The 23,603-nt window shown below is 26.5% G+C and overlaps 1 protein-coding gene across 1 annotated transcript in view; it reads right to left on the reverse strand.

The window, feature by feature from the left end:
* Nucleotides 1-23,603, reverse strand: part of LOC107448795 (importin-13-like protein cdm) — a 39,327-nt gene that overhangs the window by 13,429 nt on the left and 2,295 nt on the right. Inside the window, exons 2-13 of the mRNA XM_016064135.3 lie at nucleotides 20,777-20,896; nucleotides 19,461-19,628; nucleotides 17,398-17,496; nucleotides 15,596-15,649; nucleotides 14,394-14,686; nucleotides 13,206-13,290; nucleotides 9,778-9,906; nucleotides 7,648-7,728; nucleotides 5,605-5,740; nucleotides 5,402-5,451; nucleotides 3,430-3,531; nucleotides 1,222-1,369 (exon numbers count right to left, since the gene is read on the reverse strand). Of these exons, the coding sequence (XP_015919621.1) occupies nucleotides 1,222-1,369; nucleotides 3,430-3,531; nucleotides 5,402-5,451; nucleotides 5,605-5,740; nucleotides 7,648-7,728; nucleotides 9,778-9,906; nucleotides 13,206-13,290; nucleotides 14,394-14,686; nucleotides 15,596-15,649; nucleotides 17,398-17,496; nucleotides 19,461-19,628; nucleotides 20,777-20,896 (1,465 nt within the window). The remainder of the gene's footprint in view (nucleotides 1-1,221; nucleotides 1,370-3,429; nucleotides 3,532-5,401; nucleotides 5,452-5,604; nucleotides 5,741-7,647; nucleotides 7,729-9,777; nucleotides 9,907-13,205; nucleotides 13,291-14,393; nucleotides 14,687-15,595; nucleotides 15,650-17,397; nucleotides 17,497-19,460; nucleotides 19,629-20,776; nucleotides 20,897-23,603) is intronic.

The following is a 23,603-nucleotide window of genomic DNA, read 5'->3' on the forward strand; positions in this document are numbered from 1 at the left end:
ACTTCAGCCATTTCCAGATTACGATATAGTCTTAGTATCAATCTTATGAGAATCAGGATAGGTTTAAATAAACATATTACTCTTACTTCTATGCAGATAGCTTTTTTTTTGTATTTACCACCATTGTTTTACTTGTTACTATCTACTGCGCTTGTCCTTGTGTTGCATCCGTTGTTATATTAACTTTTATGCTATTTAAGTAATTTATTCTTGTTCCTATTCCTCCTTAAAATTATGTTGCAGTCACCGTGAGTGTTTGTGCAGTTTCAAACAGAGGAGCCTTTGCCATACTCTCATGGTCAGAGAGTGTTACCATCAAACGCTTGGAAAAACTGCGTGGCAAGCCCACTTTAACCCTTTTTCAGAGGCACATCACATGTTTTCCCTTTGTGCAAACATATATGCACATTTGTTCAAATCATTTTATTAAAATACAAAATTTCTTTCACAACATTTAGTTTCCTGAATTCATTACTTAGTTTAAATCATAACAACCTAACTAAACATTTTTTATTTAACAAGACAAGATATTTTTTCCTAACATACTTTCCAATCAAAACTTAATAGTTTATTTTCATAATATTTACTCATAATTCAGCATCACTCAAAGAATTATGATAGTACTAAAATTTTGCATAGATTCCTTTTGGTTTTCATAATTAAATATTCTTAATCAAAATTAAGATAACATATATAAATATAAAACATAACATTTATTTATTTCAAAAACAATAAATAAATATAGATAATTGAACTCATCACTATTTTTTAAAAGTGTAATTTGCATTATTAATGGAAGGAATCTTTCATCAATTATTAAACACAATAAGACTGTAATCCCTTTTACTAAGTTTAATTCTCCACTGAGTGCAGAAAAAGTCACCATAATGGTATTCTTAGTTTGACTGACAAGGTTGTTAGAAGTGAAAAAAAAATACTCTTAAGCAGCATAATCAAGTTTTACAACAGCTTTTAAAAGATATAGAAGTCTCCAAACACATTAAATTAAAACTAAATCAACAGAGCTAATAATTTACAATTTTTTTTTTCAACAGGGAAAAACATAACCCTGTTATTACTGGAAGCAAAGGCATGGATAATAACAAAACAATATTACATTTTTATACTCTTTCTAAAGCACTTTTAAAGAATGTGAAATTTTACAACATTATATTAATGAATGAAAGTAATTTTTCAATTCATAATAAATAAATAGAATACCTATAGCTTCCATAGCACCAGAAATCACTCTTACATGTTGAAGAGGAATATTCCTTAAATGAGCCATAAATGCTGGTAAATAAGAATTTTCTTTAATATCCACGCTTTCAGCTATTTCTTTGAAAGCAAAAAGGCAGGCTTCTAAATACTGAAATAAACATCATGTCATATCAAATGAATTTGGTAGTAAAAAAATGGCATAAAATGAGAGGAGATTAAGTAATAAAATATATCTCAGAAAAAAGTTAAATTCTTTCGTCTTATCATAAAACAAATAACAGGAATAAATTAAAATTTTAATTTTTACAAGATTTCAAAAGATGAGTACAATTTTTATCATTATTTGAAACATTTCATTCAAGTTCGAATGAAAAATAAAAATTTTTTATCTTTCATTTTTTATTTCCCTGATACTTTTACAATTTAATATTACAAAAATCTTGAATGATATAGTGGTTTTAGAAAGCCGCGTAGCATTATTTGCTAGTATTATTAGTAAATTTTTAATACTTTCGAAACATTTTTAAAATTTATTATATTTATTTTTAATACATATGATTTTATAAGGGTTTAAATGAAAGATAATGAACTACAAAAATATTTACTCTTACAGGCGATTTCTTTTAAAGTCATTGATTTAATTATAAAATTCTATATATATATATATAAATATAAATATATATATATATGTAACATAAAAAGCTTCAATTAATCTTTTTATGTTATTTCTTTNATATATATATATATAATGTATATATATATATAATATATATATATATATAATATTTATCCTTTATCTCTCCCTTCTCCTTTAAAGATGTTTTGTTTTTTCGTCCTATAGAACAGTAGTCTAAGGTCTATCAAGAGCAGTTTAACAATATTTAAAAAAAAAGAAAATAAAAATTTATAGCTGTCACAGGCATGTATATATATATAAACAGATTAAACTTAAAACTGAAAAAGATTCAGCGCAGCACCATCAGATAAACTATTTCAGGTCTACTTAACTTATAAAATAAAGAAAAAACATTTGATTGATTCGATTATATAGTTATTGCTTAGTATTTTTTTTTTTAACTCCCTGAGCTAGTCCTGGGATTTTCAAAACTTTTAGATGCAGGCTTTCTTACATCAACAAACTAGTTTCCCCCGTTATTTAGTAGGAAATTAGTATACAGTAAGGAAATTTCAATACAATTTTACCCAGGGACTTAAAACTTGGAAGGTAAAATGCTATGCATCATAACAATTAAAAAAACATTCTTTAAATATATAATATCAACCTATATTATACAGTGAATTTATATACTTTAGCTTAAATATTACTAGAACTTATTTTTTAATAAGTCTTATTGTTGTGATTAGCAAAATTCAACATAAATATGAATTGAAGTAAAAGTGGGAGAATAAATTAAAACATGTTACAACATTTAATAATGAAATAAAACAAGAAAAAAAGAGTGGCATAATTATTCATAACAGGCTAATAATAACTGCAAAAATACAAAAAACGAAAATGTAAAAAGTTTCGTTTACTTGATGGATCAAACAATATGCACTTCCATCTTTTTAAACAAAATATAATTGAATATTTTAATGATGGATAAGCAGCTACTGCTTCTTTTTGATTTTATTGCATAAAGAGATAACAATATTTACAATGCTTTAATATTTATAAGTAATTATGTGAGCTTCAGAAAGTTTTTAATTGCACACTTCATTTGTAGGCATTTAAAAGCAGTCTTCCTCAAAGTTATCATGACCGTCGGGATTTGCTGGTACGCAAGCATCAAAATCCTGGGTGGTAGTTATTAAAAAGAAAAGCATTTCGAGCTTGAATTTGTGCAATCCTTGACAGATCCTAACACCTATATCTTGTATTGTTTGTTAAGTATGTTCAATTACTCAGTTTACTTTTATGTTTTGAATTTTGTTTTATTTTAATCGTTTGACATTGTACAGTTGAAAAAACATAGACTAAGGTTTTCTTTTGCCAACAAAGTTTGTATAGTTAGTAATTACAGGGAAATTTATTGCAGTAAATTCAAAAATGGCAGGAGTTAGCAGAATTCTGTAGTTAAAAGTATAATTAATTTTTATCACTTAAAAAATGCAACTATCAGTAAATGAAACTTCATACATGTCAGCATTTTTACAGTCTTAGCAGATATGGTATTTACTGCATAATCTTGAATATATAATTATTACCTGCCATTGTGTTGGGTCATTAATTGCAGCAGTAGTGGCTAGTTCTAAGTGAGCCATTAAATTAGCCAGAGCTGAATGCTTTAATACATTATAGCAATACATCTGAAAGAAAGTTCAATAATAAAATATGCATCTGATACAATAATAAAATCACTCAAAATATTTGTTTTCAATCGAAAATGCTGATACCAAAAATTATAACTCAATTCTTGATTTTTAAAAAGCTAGATAACCTACGTATTGTTGCATTAAGATACAAAATGTGCAGTATCAAACACTAATTTTTATTTAACAGAAGTAAATTTATATATTTAACTTCCTAATGAGACCACACTACTTTTCTATTACTATTCACTTAAATTATATTCTTATCACAAATTCATCTATAGAAAAATACTAAAAACTGACAATCTGTTAGATTAATGACTAAAATATGCAGAAATTATAAGAAGCAAAACTTAATAAAGCAACTCATAGCAAATTCTAATGTTAAAATAAAAGGGCATTAAATCAGTAAAAATATACTATGCTTAAGTCAAAAGAGTATTATAAAACAATTGTTTTTCAAAGTAAAAAATATATAACATATTTACAAAATTATTAAAGAAAAAAAATCATTCAAAAGTAAACTATCAATTCAAGAAATGATGTTTTAAGTTATTTCAGGCAAAACTGCTAAAAACAAGCAGAAAAAATCTCTGTAAAAGATACTGAAAGATTCTTAAACGAAACTCAACAAAGCCGTAGCCAATAAAGCCAAGAAAATTTCATTAATATATTTGTTTAATCTACTATAACATTAAATTGCATACAATATTCTGATTTCATAATTAGGTAATAAAATTCTGTAATAAATGTTATTAAAACAGCATTACAAATGAACAATTTTAATATTTCAGCATTTTTTTAGCAGTAAAATAATCTATTTCAAACTAAGTAGCCATAAAAATATTAGCAATTTTTTTTCCGATTGTAAAAAGCAAAATTATTTTGTAAAAATAACTTCAATTTTATTCCTTGCCCATTGGAGGTTTTCTCTAGAAAGGAAAAATTCATTCCCTTTCATATAAATTTAAATAATTGGTTAAGAAACAGGGGTGATTGTGAGCCCAAGTCAAAATTCCGGAAAATTTCTTGAGTTAAAAAAACAAGAGTTTCAATTGAAAAATTAGAAAAAATTTAAACAAGTTTTTTTCTTTTTTCTCAATATTTCTTAGTTTACTTAAAATATATTTAAAATTTTACACATACCTATACCATTTACACATACCTATGATGACCTGGAGAAGTAAATAAAATTTACAAATATGTCTTTCTTTCCTGAGTTTATGATTATAATAACTATTTACTGATAAAAAAAGAATATTAATCATGAATATAAGCTTATAAAGTATCTCTCTGGCTCTCCCTTGCAAACAAATAAAATTAACTGTGTTTATAAGTTCCACATTTGAAAATTTGATTTCCAGAAACTTCTGCGATCAATGATTTTTTGAAATGTCTGGACCTTTGATCTCCAGAAACTTCCGGATCACTGTTAGTGAAAATTTCGGAAATCTGGATTTTTCCGGAGCACAATCAGCCCTGCAACTATAACATTAAATTGCATAAAATATTCTGATTTCATGATTCGGTAATAAAATTCTATAATAAATGTTCTTAAAATAGCATTGCATACAAATGAAAAATTTTAATATTTCCACATTTATTTAGCAGTAAAATAATCTATTTTAAACTAAGTAGCCATAAAAATATTAGTGATTTATTTTCCATTGTAAAAAGCAAAATTATTTTGTAAAAATAACTAAATTTTATTCCCTGCCCATTGGAGATTTTCCTTAGAGAAGTAAAATTCATTTCCTTTCATATAAATTTAAATAATTGGTTAAGAAAACACTGAGAAAAATATTTTTAAAGAAATGTTTATCGATAGGAATTTCTGTAATAAATTTTGAAATAAAAGTGTACAAACCACTGAATCACCTATATCTTGACGATAACAACGGAAAGATTCTCTCTCATCTAAAAAGAAAGAAACAAAAAAGAACAGAAATAAACATAATTTTATAAGTCACTTACAAGAAAAAAATAAAATTAAATAATTTTTTCAACAAAAAAATTTATTGACAGTTAATAAGAAAAATCATTGATAATGCAAAGGTACATCTATCTTACCAAGTTTCCATCGTCTATAAACATCATCAGCAGGATACCTTAGTTTTATTAAGTAGGAATCTAATAATGTTTGGAAGAAGGGATAAAACACTAAGAGAAGACTTTCAAAACCTCGGGAGGTGGAAACGATGGAATCCTAAAATAAAGAATCAATCACAAGACTAACCTAAATAGTCACTGTTGAATTAAAAAAACAATACAATACCTAATTTCCGAATTTTTTGAAACAGAAATAAAACATTTAAACACAGGGTATCTGCTACATTTTAGATTTTCAAATTCATGACTTTTCATGATTTTTTATGACTAATTCCAAGAATTCTTCATGACTTAACAAAGTTACTATTTTCTCTGACAAAAACATAACAATAAATTAAAAAAAAGCATTATAATAACATTAATTGAAATGATAGGTATAACCAAAACTGTTATACTCTGCATCTTCATATTTATAGATTTTAAATTTTAAAAACAGAGTAAAGAAAGAGTTGAAACAATAAAATAGCTAACAAAATTACAAAAGAAAATAATTTTTTTTCAGCAGAATTATATTCTAAAGATACTTTTCTTGTTCATCAGAAAGGAAAGAAATACTCCTGATTTTTCTGTTCTCATTTCGGAATAAAAAAAATTCGTCAATAACTCATTTGCTTCAAATAGAATTTTAAATTGATAAAATTAAAAAAAAAAAATAATAATAAAAATTCTTAAATCACAGAAGAGTTTAAAAGATAATTTGCTCTAGAAATGATGTTTTTTCTTTCCTTTTTTGAAAGAACACCATAATTTTTAAAGAACATAAAATCATTTTATATTCTAATAAAATATGACTGAGTGGTAATTTGTTAGGAATTCAGATATTTGGAACAGGATGAAATTGAGGGGGGGGGATTCCATTTTAAAAATTAGATTTTTCAGAGACCTAAATCCATAACTTTCCAAGATTTTTTTAAAAAAATAGTAAAAATCATGACATTTCATGAAAAATTTCGTTCAATACTGAAATTCATGACTTTCCAGGTGTCCGGATACCCTGTAAATAATGAGATGGTCTTACTTAGTATTAATTTTCTTCACATTTTCATACTACGCAAAAATAGATTTGACAACTGAACTTAATTTACTTAAAAACATAAATAAAAATTTAGTCCATCAAATATTGTTCATAAAAATTTTTCATAAAAATTTTTCAACATGACCTGATGTCAGGTAAATATTATGATTATGCAGTTATAACCTCAAAAAACCTGACTTCTACAATCCAGAAACCTCTAAAAACAAGACAATTTTAATCAACTAAAAGTTAACTAAATCTTAGAAAGTCTAGAGGCAAAATGAAGATAAACACATGCATAATAATACATTGAAATGAATTAATTTGAAAAACTTTGCAGAAAACCATATCAAAAACTGCTATATTACCACTCTATTAAAAATATCAGAATTCTAAAAATGAAACTGAAACTCATAGCAATAACTGAAGAAAAAGCAATGGACAAAGCCACATTTATAATGAGTTTGTCATGAATCGAACACATTAAAAAGTGATTAGTTAATTGAGGATGCCTATTGCGGGATAGGATCAAAATCATCTAGAATTTTTAAGAAAAATTGAGTTATTACAGACAAAAATAACTAGCAAGACCACATGAATTTATGATGGAATTGGTGCACCAAAGGGAGATTAGATACTCAAACGTGTAATTCAAAATTTTCATGTCATGATAAAATTCTATAAAAATATTTGGATTTTTAAAACAGTGCGAAAATCCATGGAATAATTGCCAAAACACTAAAGGGATTAATAATAAAATCATTATAAAAATGAAGAAAAAAAAAATTTTTTTTTTGGGCCCATAACTTTAATATGTCTTAATTTGACGATATTTAAAAAACAAACGATATTTTAAAAAAATATATATATATTAAATATATGATCACAATTGAATATAAATTATAACTATTTCTGAAATAATCTAGAATTACTCAATATTTTATGTTATGCGATATTTTAAAGAGTTAGTTTATGCAATCACTACTTACTTGGAGAGCATACCAAAATCCAAAAGCAAGCTCGCTGCAGACTTCATCAACAGGATACTGACCAGGAGTTGAGCTGCATTTCTGATAAATAATGAGAACAAATACTCAAAAAAGTTTTTTTTTTTGCAGAAAACTGAAATGCAAACAGTAAAAAATATATATAATTCAGAGCTTATACACCAAAACTCCTTGATATCTCAGAAGATGAGATTTGATTGCGAAAATACAAGAGTTTCAACCAACCAAAGTGTTTTATAAAATACAGAGGAAGAAAAAGAAACACTTCTAAGTATTGCGAATATATTAATTTTAAAAATACTTTTGTATCATTAAGGTGAAAATGAAAAAAATTAAAAAATATTAAACTCATTAAATTTTTTCTATTAAAAACATAGTTTAAAAACAAAAATGAAAAAAATCTTTTATTAAAAATATACACACGTTAAAGTGTTACTTTGGTACACTTTCATCAGTTTGATAAAACACAGGAATGGTAAAAACAGAGATGATAGAAATCTGACAGAGGTTACGTTATACTTAAGAGATAAATATGGTAGTAAAATAAAAGCGAAACATTAAAATTAGAGGATTAAAAAAAAAAAACTTTGTCATTAGTGATCTTGCTGCTATACCACATTTGTCCAATTTTTTGGAAATTATTAATTTTTCATTCTCTGCTATTTAAATGTTTACTTTTGACTGTTGTATTTATCTCTTAAGTATAAAATAACCATTGTCAGATTAAATAATATGTTTTTACAAACCCTGCTACTTATCCTACTGATGAAGGTGATGCACCCAAACGTGTCCTTGATGCACCCAAACGTGTATAGGTTTTTTAAGAAAATTTAATTTCATCATAAAGAATTACTCTTATAATTTTAGACTGAAAAATTAGTTCCAGGCAGAATTTTAGAAAGTTTGCATTCATAACTAATAGGATGTTTCACAAAACAGTAATTAATAGCATTTAAGTGCCTAGAAATTTATTTTTTTTTTTTTAATATGACATTGTACCTATTATTAATAGTGTTTTTAAATAGAAATAAGTATTTATAAAAAACAATTTACAAAATAATATCATGTAAGCTTTCTTAACTTATTTACTAACAATCAGTCAGTGAAAGGTAACTAATATTAATAAAAGAAATGATATTAAAACAAATTATTTTTTTTCTCTCTCTTAACAGAAACTTTTATACAAATGAGCTAATGACAATTATAAAAGTAAGAGCTAGCAATTCTGAATTAGTAACAATTACATAATACTTAGATTAATAATTAGCCATAATTTTTTTCAGGTTTTTCATGCAACCAAAATATAATATGTAACCACAACAATCAAAATGTGCAAATATACTATGTTAAAAATTTAAAGTTTCAAACATTTTAGCTCATCAACATTTAAGGGGAAAAAATCATTTAAATTTAAAATCATAAAAGCTTTTAGTTCCTAAAATCTATTGACAAACATGCTATCAAGTTCAAATAATTTTATTATGGTACAAATGATGAAAACTAATATAAATTCATTGGATCATACTGAAGCCAGACTTATAATGATCAAGCAAAAAGTCTGTTTTGAAATACAAAAGAAAACATTAAAAAGATTAAAGTATTTAAATACACTATAGTGTAATATGATACTAAACATTTCTTATGTGAAAATTTATTAATAGCTTGATTGATTGAATTTGAACATTTTTTAAAGTAATTAACCAAGTCTGATGCAAATATTATATATCTATACAAGATTTAATAATACAACATTAAATATAAGAAATAATATTAACAGCTCTCTGATGATTTGTTAATTAATGATTTGCTATGCATGTAGCATTACTTCCGTTTCCCCTAATTTTAGATTTAGTTGCACCCTTTTTTTTTTCTTTCGGAAATTAAAAAGTTAGGAGTAACAACATTTTTATTTTATTTTTAATCTACCAACTTTGCTGAATTGCTTTTTGTTCTCTTAATGTTACATAAAAAATTTATTTTGAAGTAAACAAGTTAGTAGTTATTGTATTTTCATTTATTTAAACACTTTTTCGTAATTAGAGCACATATACACATTCTTAGCCATATGAAGTTGCAACATAAAATAAGACCAATAAACTTAAATATACTCACAAGAATGATGCTAATTAGTTTCAGTATAAAATCCTTCTTTTCAGGCTTATCTAAAATAGTTTCCAGGAGTAACTGACAATGAGTTTCAGCAACACAAATAATTAGGCTATAAATTAGCATTATTTTTTCCTAAAATCAGAAAGTTAAGTTTAACATAATATTAAGAACTAATGTGACTTAAATGACAAATCAAAAAACTTAATTAAATTTAAGATTTATAAATGTGTTTTCATAACAATGCAAATCAAACTATAGGCTACATTTGACCTAATAAAAAATTAACTTTATAAACTGATGTAACAAAATATATGTATTTACATTCAGACTATCGCAAGCCCTTGCAGTAAAAACTGTCTCCAGGTTCCGCTGCGAGCACACAAGAAAATAACAACTTTTGTTTTTAAAAACTTACAAGTTAGTTGTTGTACGGCTTGCAGCAATTAACCGTCATAATCCCTCATCACCATTTTAATTACCATAAATCATGAATCATTTCATTTTTATGTATATTCATCATCTTTATCACCTTGTAGTTTAGAAACAATAAATGTTTATTCACATTTAAAAAAGGCGGTCCATAATAAAAGGTAAGTGGAAATTACCATACCCATAACTTATAATGAAAAACAAGAATTTATTAGATTGAACACACACTATTAACAAATGTTATTATGCAATTTCATAGTTTAAGTGTTTATAGAAATTTTGCTGATTTCCATAGAGTGTAAGAATATATTATTACTTTAGTAGAGTATAAGGAGTATTTGCATGAGAAGACAATAATGCAGGCTTCGTAGTGGTCCAAAGAAAAAAAATCAGGGCTTTTTTTAGAGCAATATCCATATAACAGACAACTTAAAAAATAAAAATTTCGAACAGCAAAAAAGGGTCATTTGCTCTAGTTAAATAATAAAAGCAAATTTTATTACTAAAGAATAATAAACTATTCTCAATTTATTTCATTAATATGCTGTTTTTCAGAATTGCTTGGTTTAGAACAGAAAGCTTTAACAGTTTCCTGCATAATTTTATAAATACTTTAGTTTTACATCAACACATGGAAAATTATTATAGTACCATTGCATTCACAAAAATTACCAACATCAAATAGTTAATATTCTCTCTTAACAATATATAATTAGTATTTGAAATAGAGTTCAAGATTTTCTTAATCAAATAATTTATAAGTAAGGTTTAAATAAATTTGGGATGGAAACAAATATGCCACAAAACATTTTTGTACCAAAGTAATTCTAGTGGATGATCCTTCAATGTTATGATTCTATGATATAATTATTGTACTGTTGATTGGAATTAATCATTTTTCATAGGAATGAATCAATAATTATTGATTCATTCAGATATTGATTAAAATAATATATATTCTCAGGAATTGATTAAAACAATATATAAGCATGTGAACCCTGAATTTATCACCATAAAAATTTTATAACGTAAAACTAAAGTTTTGACACAATGAATTTTGCAGGTAAGGCTGTATACCTTGAATTAATGAACTACAGAAGTTTGAAATTTCTAGTAGAATTAATTAAAATAAAAAGATGTTGGATTGGAAACTAAACTTTTTCGATTCCTCAACAATATTTTCAAAAAAAAAATTAGAATTTGTATTCTTAGAAATTGGTATGTTCTGAACAAGCACAAAAATCAGGAATATCAAAACTAAGAACCCTGTTTAATACAAAATAGTTTAAAGAAAAAGAGGAAAAAAAGTCTCTTCTATCTTTCAGGGATGCTACTCGCAAAATATCAAATTGTCTCACCAGAAATTGCATTTCGTCTCAGTTAAAATCTCTTTTTGGCTCAGTTTGTCTCAGCTAAAATTATTTTTTTCACTCAGTTTATCTCAGCTAAAATGATTATTAATCAGTTTGATAACAATATAAAGATAATTTTCAGGATCCATAAAACCATTAATAGCATACTAGGAGTACTACAATTATACATACATTCACTATTGCTAGGATTTTAAAAAACCTGCATATGATTGATTATAAGAGTCCACAAAATTGTTTTATGGACTCTGTTGTTTTCATATATATTGCATTTATCATTTATGCCAATGAATAGTATCTGTTCCAGAATTTTACAAAGTAAATTTTAACTTTCTTATTTTTTAAAATATAATGGTGTTAACTTTCTAAAAAGAAATATCTATTTAGTTTCAGTAATTCAAAAGGGAAAATACCCATTTTATTTTGAGCTCAAATTTCATCTCAAAATATATAACTATTCAGTTACAATGAAAGGTCTACAGATTTCAATAATTAAAAGAGAAATTCAGTAATTAAATAATGAGAGTTTAAGAAAATGCAAATAACACAAAAAAAAACACTCTTTGATAGAATTCAGGAGGTGCAGTGAAATTTTGAAATATTTTAGGTAGGAATTTTTCAAGAAAATTTTAGGGAGCACTTAATAGCCAAAAATTAGCATATATACATTTTTATATCAAAACAGAAATATTTAAAAACTATTATAAACAATTTAAAAAGACACATATAAATATAATTTTCTTTCTAAAATGACTTGCATCCTTTATTAAGTATAAAAGTAAACTTTTTAGTTTATTGGCATTGACTAGTAGATTGTACTTTCTTGCATTCACAAGATTAGTTAGTTGACTATGTTCTTTTAATTTGTATAGCTAAATATACAATCATAAAATGTGATTATGAATGCACTTANGAAACGAAACACTTAGACTCCTTTCCACTCTATAGCGGAAGTCGCGGGAATCCGACTATCGTTCCGGCGGCTTGGGTTTCTCTAATTGGACTCCCTAAAAATTTTAGTTTTTGGAACATGGTCGAAAATTTTAAAAATTGGGAGAAAAAAGCGGATTTCCGCTTTTTCGTGGAAGTCTTTCATCCCTTGGAGACGTGAACGGCAAAATGATCTCCAATGACTCACGGCAATGCGGATTAATATTTGAAACTGAATTCAGGTTTGCCAAATTTTGGACGTTTTGTCTCAGAATGGCGCAGCTTTGGCAGAAACTGAGCTGAATGTCGCAAAATGGCGCAGTTATGCCGTTTTGTCTCAGTTTGTCGCAAATGGCGCAGGCGTAGCATCCCTGATCTTTAAATCAATCATAAGCAATTTGCATATTGATTCTTTCTAAGAAATGGGTAGCTCATTGCATTGAATTTCTCCCCACATTGTCAAAGCTTTCAAAAATGAAACTAGCTTTATTTTAGTTGTTCTTATTTATTGGAATTATTTTGAATAAACTTTAATCAACTTCAGAATTAAGTTTTTATAATCCAAGACCACAAGGCTGACACATATTTGTTAAGGTATTCCAAAGAAATTTTTTTCTCAAAAAGGCTGAAATTTTAACTTTTTTAATATTTTGTTATATTTATTATCGGCATAAAATACGATAACAAAATGAAACTACTTACGACATTATGATCTTGACTAGACTTTTCAAGAAGGACGTCAAATTTCGTGAAGTTTTCAATTATCTCTAGAATAGTGGCAGGATGTCTAAAACAATTTGAAATAATTCATAACAAATGGAAATTTATGCGAATACAGATCATAATTCATATTAATAAATTTTTCTTTTTAGAAATTTAGGAATAAAAAGACATAGGTAAGTCTAAGGATCAAGGGGTGTAGAAATTAAACAAGTAATAAATTTTTTTTTTTAAAAGTCAATTCCTACCTAGTTCAACAAAGAAAATTTTTATTTTAGTTACTTTTTACTAAATAATTAAAAAATTTTCTCCCATATAAAACTAAAATTAATGAATGAATTAATATTTAAAAAAAACTGTATTAACATCAAGTGTCTTCCACCACAAGTTTAAAAAGTGTATTTGAACATGAGTGGATAATTTACGATAAGTAGAGAATAAGTAGAATATTGATTATTAAGGGTAAAAAAAAAAAGAAGAGCATTACAAGAAATGTGTAATATTCACACAATGAGGAAGATACACAAACAATTTTTTGTTGGAAACAAGACCAAAAGTTTAAACCAAAAAAAATGAAAAAGCAAATTAGTGAACCATTACTTGTTTTAATAAAAATTTCAATTTTAACAGCAGTAATAATAACTTCAGAATTAATATACATTGTTTTAAAAATACACCAAAGATGAGATAAAAATTATTTAAAGACTATAACAACCTACTATAGGTCAAAGACTTTTGAGATATTTGTGCTACAGATAAAATATGAAGAAAAAAAAAGCTGGCTAAAATTTAATACTGGAATGTTTCCTGTTTTTCAACTTGATAAAATGGATAAAAAAAATTTTTTTTCTAAGTATTTCACGAAGGTTGAATAACAGAACTAACAAAATAGTTTTAAAAGTAGGTACAAAATTTAGGACAAGCACTAATTTTCTACTTTCACATCTATTTATATTTCTCGCTATATAGATATATATTAAGAAATACTTTGGATTTCTTTATGATACTTTAAAACCTACTTTTTCAGATAGAGTAGATAAAAAAAAAGCTTTGTATTTTAGAAAGTTTGATATTTCGACATGCAGTTCCAGTAGTCAATAAAAACAAACATCTGCCAAAATGGATCAGTCATAAAAATTGCATTTGATGATTAAAAAAATTAAAACTTACTTGGAAGATTCTGGATGGTTGGCTATATTTGCTAATGCTTCAAGAGCAGTTTGGCTTATCTCCTCTCTATATACAGAATCAAATGTGAGAATTAAAAGATTTTTGTAATCATATATTGAAGATCCTAGTAAAGCCCAGGAGGCATAACATTTTAGAGCCATTTCACACAGCTCAGCAGGAGCTGTTGTTTTGGATAAAATATCTTCAACAATGTTCATGACTATGCTTAATGATGATTCTAAGGTGTGACGTACAATCCCAGTTTTTCCATGAGCCAAATGAACAGTCTGAAACTATTTTAAAGGAAAAAAGAAAAATTAGTAAAAATGTGATATTAAAACATTTTTCTTTTAACTTTTTATTTATTTAAATTCTTAAATAATAAACTTTTTATCATTTACATAGGAAACAAAATTTCATTACAATTTGAATTTTACACCACCGAATCAAAACTTACGAGACAATAAGCAACACAGACTATTTCAGTCATGGAAAAGTTTCTTGCATTTGACATCACTTTGTCAAGCTAAATACTGAAAAAATTTTTTACCTGACATAAGAACTAGATTTAAAGAAGTTTATAACGAGAAAAACTAACATCGTAATAAGTAACAAATGATAAAAGTCTTTGTCACGCGATTCCCACAAAGAGTAAAGGGGGGAAATATCTTACTTTCAATTAATGCATGTTTGAGCCAAAAATAGATTTAAGGACAGGATGTGAATTTAAAAGTGTGAGAAAGTGCTTCGATTAAAATAATAAAACGAGAAAAGGATACTCAGGAAAGGAATAACATAAAAAGATGAATTGAAGCCTTTTATGTTACACACACACATATATATATACTTCCAATTATTGAGGGGGACATATACCCAAACTGTCCTCACGACAAAAGCTAAAAGTCACCAACACCCATGCTAAAATCCCAAATGCAGAGGAAGTTATTCATAATAAACAATCACTGATAAAACATATAAAATATGCAACTTTAATTGTAAAAGGTCATTTTGATCAATTTTCTAAAAATTTGCATTACTAAATTAATTAAATTATTAAAATGAAACTAAGTACTTCTTTTTTAAAAAATTGTAAAAGCCACGTTTATTCTTTTAAATCCAGAATTTTTTTTCCCAGTAAAGTTTAAATTTAAACGAATAAAAAATAAAATATTGTCAAAAAAAAAGGAAGAAATAACACTTACTTCTTCTATAAGGACAGTCAACAATTCTAATAAAACTAATGCAACTTGTTGAGGCTGGAATAAAAAGAGATTAAGTAAAGTTATAATTTAATTTATTGGCACAGACAATTTGCAGAAGTTTCTGATAATTTGAAAAAAATGCCAAAATTTCAAAAGTGCATAATTTTTTTTATGGTATGACTTTTTGTATGGTATTATTTTTATGGTATCAATGAATGACAATGAATTCAGTTTTTAAAACAATTAACAATAGTTTCCTAATTCCTTAGTGTTTGTTTATCAATATCAATTTTCTAATCAGTTGTTTAAAGATTAAAAGACAAAATGCAAAAAATTATATATAATATTTACTAATTACATGCACAATGTTTTAAAATTAAGAAAATATTTGAAGATTTACACTTAGACTTAGAGGTTGGGCAGCTCTGACGAGCAGGACACATCGACCAGAGGTCTATTGTACCCAAACCTTAAAATCATGATTAGCATGAAAGCCCTATAGCTGAAATAAAATTCAGCAAGCACCTTACAGGAACATCTTGCTGTTCCCAGGCATTGACGCAATGCTGCCCTAAATGCTCAAATCTTTGAGCAGAATAGACCTCACAATCACAGAGTGTCTTCTGAGGATGCAGTGTCCAGTAAGAAGACCAATGATCTTCCTTAAACTGTCTCTATTAAGCTTTAAAAGCTCTTTTTGGCGTACACTAGGACAGTCAGGATTTAGCTCCTCAGCTTGTCTCTGACCGTCAGCAGCGCGCCATTGCTCATGGGCAATTTTGCCATAAAGCTTGAATATGGATGCCTTAAATGAGGTGGAAGAGATTCCCAGTGCAGGTTCAGGGCCCCAGAAAATTGCATTAGAGTCAGCCCTTGCCGGAAGATTTACACGCCTTTATCTTTAAGAAAAAAATTAAATTGCAGTAGGCTTTTAACTTCTCATCCAGTTTTTTTTTCTTTTCTTTTCCGATATGAGCACATGTATGTACTTACACCTTTTTAAACAAATCTCCAAACTAGACATGATTTAAAATGGTATAGTTAAGGAAAATTTTCAGGAATTTTTTTTCTTTTTTTCTGCACCTACAGTTTATCTTTTTACATTTCGTAATTTTGAAAATTATAATTTCTGAGTTTACTGAAATTAGATTTAAAAAGAGCTATAAAATTTTAAAGGACTAAAAATTTAAAAGTTTCTTCAGTTAACTTTTCAATGCAAGGTGAGAAGTCACACATCCATTATTCAAGAACAGCTACATTTGAATACTAGTGAAAACATTTGAAAAAGAATAAAAAAGACTATCTTGTGTTTATCAAATTCACAATCTAGGTATATTTTTATTCAAATGCTGTTTCATAAAATGATAAATACTGTACCCGTAATTTAAAAAGGCAGTGAGTTGTAATAATTTGAATGTTTAGTTTTTTCCATGTTATTAAAAAAAACTTTACTTGCTGCAGCTTTCAAAGAAAGTAACACTTGTTTCAGTCCTCCTGAATTTTAGGCGACAGTAAAATTTTCATCAGGAAATTAAAAGATCTGTACATATTAATTTAGAATTGTCCCAGTAAAAAATACAATGAACACATGGAGTAAAAGTATACAGGGTCCACCATCTAATAGTGCATCCGTGCTGAGAAGTTTGATTTTATGAAGTGGATGATTTTACAAACTGGTATGTATGACTATGTTCAGGAAAATGTTAAAGACAAAACACTCTCTCTCTGAAGAAATATAGGTTTAAAAAGCTATAAAAATAACACACACATATACAATAAGTTAATATTTTTAAGAGACTTACACTAGCATTTGGAATGTTATGGGGTTGGAAACCTTTCACTATGTCAGATATAGCAGATGGCCAAAAATCTGTGATTGTCTTAATGATGAAAGACGACATCTGTAACATATAAGATTTTTGTTAACATAAAGTGTTGCTGTGTCCTAAACAAATTGTAATGAAGAATAAACAATTATAAAACTTCAGTATATAAATAAAAATACATCGATCTTAAGAAAATTGCACTATATCATATAAGTACACATTTAGACTTCCTCAGTTCAATTTTATATTGATCAGGCTGAATTACATTGATTTACATTACATTGATAAGTTTTAATTAGATTAGTCTGAAAACTAAATTCGTTATAATATTCTACAATATAAAAGAGCAATTAAGAGTCTGAAATAGAGAAAAATCTTTTTATTCTTAATTTTTGTACTTGATTACAAAATACATATTTTGCTCAAATTACTTTAAGAAAGTGTTGAAATTTATATGACTTTATAGGAAAGTTAAAAAAAAATGTCTTGTTGAAAATATCCTATTATAATTCTAATTAACTATAAAATCAATATTAAATTCTTTAAAAAAATATATAATTTTTGATGGACATGAAGTATGTATTTTTTAATTTGGAATATACCTGCAATTAAAATTTAAAAATGAATAATTTTTTAAATTGAACTGATGCTTAATAAAATTTTTACAATAAAATATGAAACAGATCTTTGGTTTTGCTTTTTCTTTAATTTTTTAATGCCATATTGCAACACAAATTATTAAGATTTTAGAGTTGATTAAAATAATGGCACATAAGGAATTATTCATAAATATTGAAAAAATCGATACAATAATGTTACACAAAAGTTAAGAATAAGGAGCTCGATTGAACATCTCTGTAATTGGTTAAATATTTATAGTTGCAATCGGAGTTTTCATTTTGTTGGTGCAATTAATTGTTAAGTATGATGGCAGATAAATATTTCATGCTGAATTATTTTTTTAAAAATATTTAATTTTATAAATAAAACGGAACAACAAGCTGTATTCAAATTTAAATAGAATTCCTAGCCAAAAATTCACTAAGCAATCTCTTTCGGTCAAGTATAGCACAATACACCTTTTCTCTCCAACTTTTAACACCTGATCTTAAAAAACAAAAACAGTTTCTGTTAGCTTGAATCAATTTCTGTTTTACCTTAATTGTAACCAGTACTAACAGTAGTAGTTCCATACAACATCAAAATATATTTTTTATATGCGCTGAAAATTTTTTAATTGAAAAAAATAAGTCCATCCTTCTCAACCAATAAGAGGAGCGTAAGTATTGTGACAAGCATAATGAGGGTAGTTTCATGCTAATTTAGCAAACATATTTTACCAGGTAACTTTTCAATCATGCATTTTCAAACATCTAAACTGAGGGTTCTGTGTAAGGCTGACCATCGAACCGGAACATCTGTTTCAGCACCCTAGAACCTAGGGTCAAGAAAACTGGGATGGCATCGGCCTTGGTCCTCCATCTATTTCGTTTCTTAATTTACATAAAATTTTCAGAAAGCGAAACAATTTATAAGGCATGTAAAATTAGGTTTTACTAAACATATTATCAATTGCATTGTCGACTTTAAAAATGTTATTATGCAAGTAATAATTATTTCTTAAAAATCCCCATGAAAGGCCAAACTAAGGCTATTATTAGTAATTTTCTCAAACAACAATTGGATTCATTAAATTCAATGCTTCAAGCAATAAGCATTTGGGTGAAATTGTATAGTAATTCTTTTCTAGCAAAATTCAAGTTTTGGCTTTTGAGAAACATTGGAAAGAATTGGATTTTATTGCAAAAAAAATAGTTGAATGAATAATGAAAAGTTAATATGAATTTCATTATCATTAGTATTTTAAAAAAAAATAGTAATCAAGTATTTAAAATAGGTAATTATATAAACATTCTTTATATCGAATATTACATTTTCTTTTAAAATTCTCAGCAAACAATCATTACAATCACTTGGAAAGAAACAACATCAATACAATATAACTATTAACGTGGAGAAAGTTGATGGATGATACTTACACAAATACACAGCCTAGTTAAAACAACTCTTGGACCACATGTATATGTAAAGAGAGCATTCATTAATCTATCTCTTAATGGAGCATAGAGATCAGGAGGCAACTCATTCCAATTTTTAGAAATTTTTGCTTGCAAGGTACTTGCACCAAAAAACTGGACTTCAGGAGGCTAGAAAAAAGCATTAGAGGTCATTTGGAACCTAAACTAATAACAAAAATTTTAATTTAGAAGCGTCTGGCTAGATGATGTAAATTTTCAGCGATAAGATTTGCCAGAATGACAAAAAATTTACCCAAGTAATTATGTCGAAAAATGTTAAAATCACTAATGATAAAGGTAATACGATAATAAATCTTTCATAACATTTTATCAAATTAAGTGAAGTATAACAAAGCTTTCACTCTTTTCAATTTTTTAATATTTATAATTTTTTTAAAATTACTATTATATTTTTATGTGCTTACAAAATTAATAAAATAAAAAAAAGTTGTGGGAGCACTAGATTTTTCAGCGATTTTTTACTTGCACCTGGTTAACCAAAAAGTAATTTTTAACACTTGTTTATGTATAAAAAAAATTTTAAGAAATGCTAAAAGAAAGTTAACATATGTATGGGTAAATTTTGTAATTGCATAAAGACAAAAAATTAGATTTAGTGTGAATCCCTACAATTTTGAGTAAAAGCATATCTGCAATAACCTTTTGTGAGCCAGAGAGTATTAAGACTCCACAATTTTGTGACCAAAGGCATGAGTGTGACAATGTAGTTAGCATTGTGCACAAGTTGATAATCACGCTAGTACACTTCAATCTGAAACAGGGTGGGTTTGTAGTCACCACAGAGGTTCGAACCTCTATCCTTCACAATGACAGCCCAGCGACCTTAACCACTGAACTATCTCGAGCTAAAATTACTAAGATTTCAAAAGGTTATAAAATTAACAAATTACAGCCAATTTTTTATCAAATGCTGTAATCCTTTTTTTCTGGTTTATTCAATTCAAGACTTTCGAAAGTAGATATACTTTGAACCAATATATTTATTTATTTATCGATCATCCCAATTAAAAATGATAATTTTTTTTTGTTATTATATAAAAGGAAAACAAGGTGATATTACTTTATATTTCATATGCTGGCTGCAAGAAATTTTGCACACCTCTGATTATTTTCTAATGAAATTCAGCCTAACCAGCCAATGAAAAATCAAATATCTTTCTTGTTAGCTGAGTTAAATAACAAATTACCATTAAAGGTGAAATTTTTATGCAAAAAATAGATTTAAAAAAAAAAGATTGTGAAATTAGAAAACTTACCTTGGAAAACTGCAAGAATTCCCATGCAAAATCCCATGCCTGATTAGAGCTCTGAGCAAGAATGAGAAATTGATTTGCTTGAGCCTGACTCTCTGCATCATTGTAAAAGTGAAGCAATGTCTAGAACAAATATCATAAATAAGCTTTGGATGCAAAAAAAGAAACACAGTACAAAAATCTCTCAAGAAATAATTAAGGACAAAACCACTTTATTTTAAAAGTAAGAAAGTAAAAGTTTAAAGTCACTCATTTACGGCACCCAGAGCTGTGAATGTCTTTTTATCAGGGTTGGAGTTTTTGCCGGCAAAAAGGGGTTTTTGCCAGGACAGTGGCAAAAACCAAATTATCTAAATTGCTGATTAAATATTATATTACAAAATACTTGAAACAAATTTAAATCAATCATAAGGAATAATAATTTTGATACATTACACGAAAAAATTATTTTTAACATATTAATAATTAATATAAAAGCAATAATTTTTAAAACATTGAAAGGTTTTGATCTCTTTTCATTTTAAAATCCTTAAATAAATGTTTTTTTACAAATAAATAAATATTATTATTTGTATAATATTATTATTGCTACATTAGAAAAAATTATTATTTGTACAATAATTAACTACATATCTTGATAGATATTTTATGCTTTAAATTACAGTTATATTAACTTAAAATAAGTTCATTTCACTGGAAAAAAGAGAATAATCGCAAATTTTCCAATCAATAATGTTTTAAACTTCTAAAATGATATATTATTACATTATGATTTAATTACGGAATAATAATTTTGTTAATTTTTTTGTAATAATTTATATATATAATATGTATTTCAATTTTAGGAATAATTTTGTACCAAAAATGTGTTTTTGTCCTCTCATCTTGGAAAATATAGGTTTTTGCCACTTTTTGCCAATTTGCTTGGCAAAAATCTGTTTTTGCCAGGACGGTTTTTACCGGTATTTACCATGGTTTTTTCCACCTGTGGCAAAATCTTGTCAACCCTGCTTTTTATGAAACTCTATATTGATTTATTCCTCAAGGATGAGTTTGATAGAAAACTGGTAAATTGCAATTCAAAAATGCTATGTGCAAAAACACTTCTTAAATAATTGAAAAAATACCTGAAATTTAAGCATGAAAAAGTGCATGTAAGAAGCATTTATCCACGGAATGTTATCAACGTTTTAAGAAAAATATCAATACAAGATTTCATTAATTTATTTAAATTGTCTGAATCTCGTTGTGTGATATTTAAATCAAACGAATACTAAAATCGACATTTAATTTGAAAATTGCATTGATACAAATCTTGATGTTTGATTTTAAAATTGTGTGCACATAAATCTCGGTATATTATTTTAAAATCGTGTTACTACAAATTTCAGTATTTGATTTTAAAACCGTGTGAATATGAATATCGATATTTGATTTTAAAATTGTGTTAATACGGATTTTGATGTATAATTTTTAAGTCACTCGAACCAAAATCATAATCCTGGCTTTTAAATCCTTTGAATACAAACAAAATATTTGATTTAAAAAAAAAAATGCAAAAATACAAAACATGCTGGACGATTTTAAACCACGTAAATAGGAATCACGATATGAGATTATTAATGCAATCTTAAGTTGTGATTACATTCATGGGAAAGAGGGTAATTTTTTTCCCCATCAGTTTTTAATAATTGTAAAAGAAAAATTAGGCAATGAGGACAAATTTTCCAAGTACGGCCTTTGTGTATATTATACAGGCTGGAAAATAGGCTTCAAAACATTCAACATGATAAATTAATTTTGCAATAAGTTGCAATGATTTTGCCTAAATTTAAAAAATTGTCATTCATAAAATTCATTATTGTAATATTTTTGTTCACACAATTATAAACTTTTGTTTGAATAAATTTAATAAATTAAAGACTTCTTTTTACATATATGACACAAATTTTATCTAACAAGAGTAGATACATGTATTATGAGTAATACATGTATTTTTTTTAAAACTAGTTAAAACATACATGGTAAGAATATTGAATGATAAGCTCATTAAAATAAAATATTATAGTTTCATTTAACTGATTAATTTTACCATAAAGATTCTGAAAAACAATTTTAAATTCTTTCGGTAAATTTCACTCAAAAAAAAAAAAGAGAGAGCTAGAAAATCTAGAATAGAAATAAGACATAAATAAAATCTTATTATTTAAAATAAAATCAATATTGTAGCAATATTTACTAAGTAAATCAATCAATCAATATTGACTAAGTATATTGAATTGATTTTATGATTAGAAAACCTAGAATATCATAGTGAAAATATGTAAAAAGAGACAGTATAAGGGATATTTTATTGTGATATGTTGCGCCAACTACAATCGCCGAATAGATTTTAGACTATCAAATTTAAAAAAACAAAAACATGTTTAGGTTTGCAAGGAGCTGACTACAAGTTTTACCTTTAGAGTTGGTCGTCTTCCTTGATGTTTTTTTTTTTTAAATTTTACTTTAGTTTTTTGCAGTTTGCAGCTCGGCAGCTTGATGATTATTCTGCCACAGATCACAAAATAGAAAATCTAACAGTTTAGCATAAAGACAACTAGTTTACTAGTACTGAAAATTTTTTATTGATCACAAGTCACTGCACTGTGGGAAAGGATAAAATAAAAAGTTAACTAAGATATTTTTTTTATTTTTATGATATATCATTTCTAGAAATAGCTACTAATACCATTTTTAGAAACAGAAATGAAGGGTAATATAAGTGGATAATTTTTCTAATCTCGCACAATAGCTTTCAAACTAAGCACATTAGCAACAAACTTAGTCT

The sequence above is a fragment of the Parasteatoda tepidariorum genome, chromosome 7, assembly GCF_043381705.1.
Source record: "Parasteatoda tepidariorum isolate YZ-2023 chromosome 7, CAS_Ptep_4.0, whole genome shotgun sequence".
NCBI lineage: Eukaryota > Metazoa > Arthropoda > Arachnida > Araneae > Theridiidae > Parasteatoda > Parasteatoda tepidariorum.